The sequence below is a fragment of the Orycteropus afer genome, unplaced genomic scaffold (genome assembly GCF_000298275.1).
Source record: "Orycteropus afer afer isolate SDZICR_OR568_19922 unplaced genomic scaffold, OryAfe1.0 scaffold00765, whole genome shotgun sequence".
Lineage (NCBI taxonomy): Eukaryota > Metazoa > Chordata > Mammalia > Tubulidentata > Orycteropodidae > Orycteropus > Orycteropus afer.
In genome coordinates this window covers 313,037-315,045 of record NW_006922352.1, presented here as the reverse complement: position 1 = coordinate 315,045, position 2,009 = coordinate 313,037, and the positions used below count along the sequence as shown (strand labels likewise).

At 53.0% G+C, this 2,009-nt stretch overlaps 1 protein-coding gene across 1 annotated transcript in view; it reads left to right on the top strand.

The window, feature by feature from the left end:
* VSIG10L (V-set and immunoglobulin domain containing 10 like) overlaps nucleotides 1–2,009 on the top strand; it is an 11,982-nt gene that overhangs the window by 8,834 nt on the left and 1,139 nt on the right. The window contains exons 8-9 of the mRNA XM_007957597.1: nucleotides 1,445–1,558; nucleotides 1,824–1,966. Of these exons, the coding sequence (XP_007955788.1) occupies nucleotides 1,445–1,558; nucleotides 1,824–1,966 (257 nt within the window). The remainder of the gene's footprint in view (nucleotides 1–1,444; nucleotides 1,559–1,823; nucleotides 1,967–2,009) is intronic.

Genomic DNA, 2,009 nt, shown 5'->3' with positions numbered 1-2,009 from the left:
AGCCTGTGTCAGGTGCACCTTAGTCCTCAAAGTGACCCATTCGGTCTTAAACACTTTGAGGAGGTCTTTTGCAGCAAATTTGCCCAATGCGATAATACGTCACTTGATTTCTTGATGGCTGCATCCATGGGCATTGACTGTGGATCCTCAGATACAGGGGTTGTTGTTCTTGTCATGTGCCGTCGAGTTGGACCCGACTCATAGCTGTACAGGGGTTAGCATTTATTATTACTATTATTTTCCATTTTAAAAAAAATAATAATTACTTTTTAAAAAATTGTGACTTGGGTGAAAGTTGACAGAGAAAATTTCCATTCAACAATTCATCCACATTTTGTTTTGTGACATTGACTGCGGTCCCCACGGTGTAACGGACCTCTTCCCACTTCCTGTGTTCCTGCTGCCCTTTGCCCTTCGCCCTTCTTTCCCATCCCTGCCTGCCTTCTGACCTTTCCCCCTGGGCAAATGCCGCCCTTTTGAGTTCGTCGGGTTGCTTGTTCCAAGGTGGTACTGCTCACCTTATGGACTTGTCTATTGTTTGGCAAAGTCGACCCACAAGAGTTCCAGGCTTGGTGTCTGAGGGACTGTGCTGGTTCCCTGGTGCCACTCTGACAGGAATATGCCACAAATGGGGTGGCCTTAACAAACAGGAGTTTATTCTTACAATTTAAGTCCGAGTTCAAAGTGCCAGGCTCTAGGGGCTGGGTGAAAGCCCCTCAACCTTGGGGTCCAGCTCTGCCTCCTGCTCCCGGCCCACTGGAGCTAGAGGCGTTTCTTCACTCAGACAGCTGCTGGCTGCTGAGGCTGAGAAGCCCCAAGGTTGACAAGTCAAAAGGCACAGTCCCGATGCTACCAAATCGCACGGCAGGCTGTTAACTTAAGTCCATTGTAAGTCCCAGGGTCGGCAGAGCATGGCAGGCTGCTGAGCAATGACACAGCTACACGCAGGGTCCAAGCGTGCCACAGGCTAGAGACCATTCCCAAGGCTTCAGCTTATATACGGGAAGCAGACCACATCCCAAAGGCAGCTACTCAACTGCTTGTGGTGGATCCCACCACAGAGTTGATTGCCAGTCTCATCATGGGGGATAACTCCCACCAGCTGCCCAGCCACTCACCCAGGCCCAGCCAAGCTGACACGCAAACATGACCATCACAGCGACTTTCATCACCACCCTGCCCAAACCTTACCTCCCCTCCCATTCTTCTGTGATAGCACATTGTTTCCTGCTTAGCGGAGTTGGTAATTGCATCCTTGCTCTGTCCACCATTGGATCTCGAGCACCTAGCAGAGTGACAGGCACCTGAGGCTCCCACATTCCGGGGTCCTCAGTCAGGAGGGGCAGGAGATCTGGACGCCTGCGTCGCAGAGGGGGAGGGAGTTAAGGGCTTAAGAAACTCGGATGCAGCTCTGGCTTTTCCTCTCCTTGTCTTTGTCTTCTAGGTCCCACCCTGGGCCCCGGGGCCATCGCTGGCACCGTCCTGGGTTCCCTCCTGGGCCTGGCGCTCCTGGTGGCACTTCTCCTCCTGTGTATCTGCTGTTTGTGCCACTTTGGAGGTGAGTGAGGGCCCTGGTGAAGTGGCAAGTACTGCCACGTTACCCGGGAGAGTCACTAAGAGGAAGCTTGTCAGAAGACCTGGCTGAACCAATCAGCGCAGGCATAAGTCGTCTGTCCCGCCTTCTTCAGCTCCATTATCAGCCAATTGCAGTCAGGCTCTACCTCTGAGACCAGCATCCCTTGCCATTGGCTGGGCCCTATGAGGGACCTGTTTGAGCAGCCAGTCACGTATTCCTGTTTCTTTTCCTTCTCCCTCTCTCTCAGAAAAGACTCTTAAGAAAAAGAAGCCTCCTACTTTGACCCCTGTGGTCATCCAACCAGAAAAGACGCCCCAGAGTGTGACCCCAGAGCAGCCCGCACTGCCTCTGCCCCTCAAAGTGGATCCTAGTCCAGCCAGGACCCACCAAGTGAGTGCGGGTGCCTCAGTTTCCTTCCTCAAGGGCCTTCTTC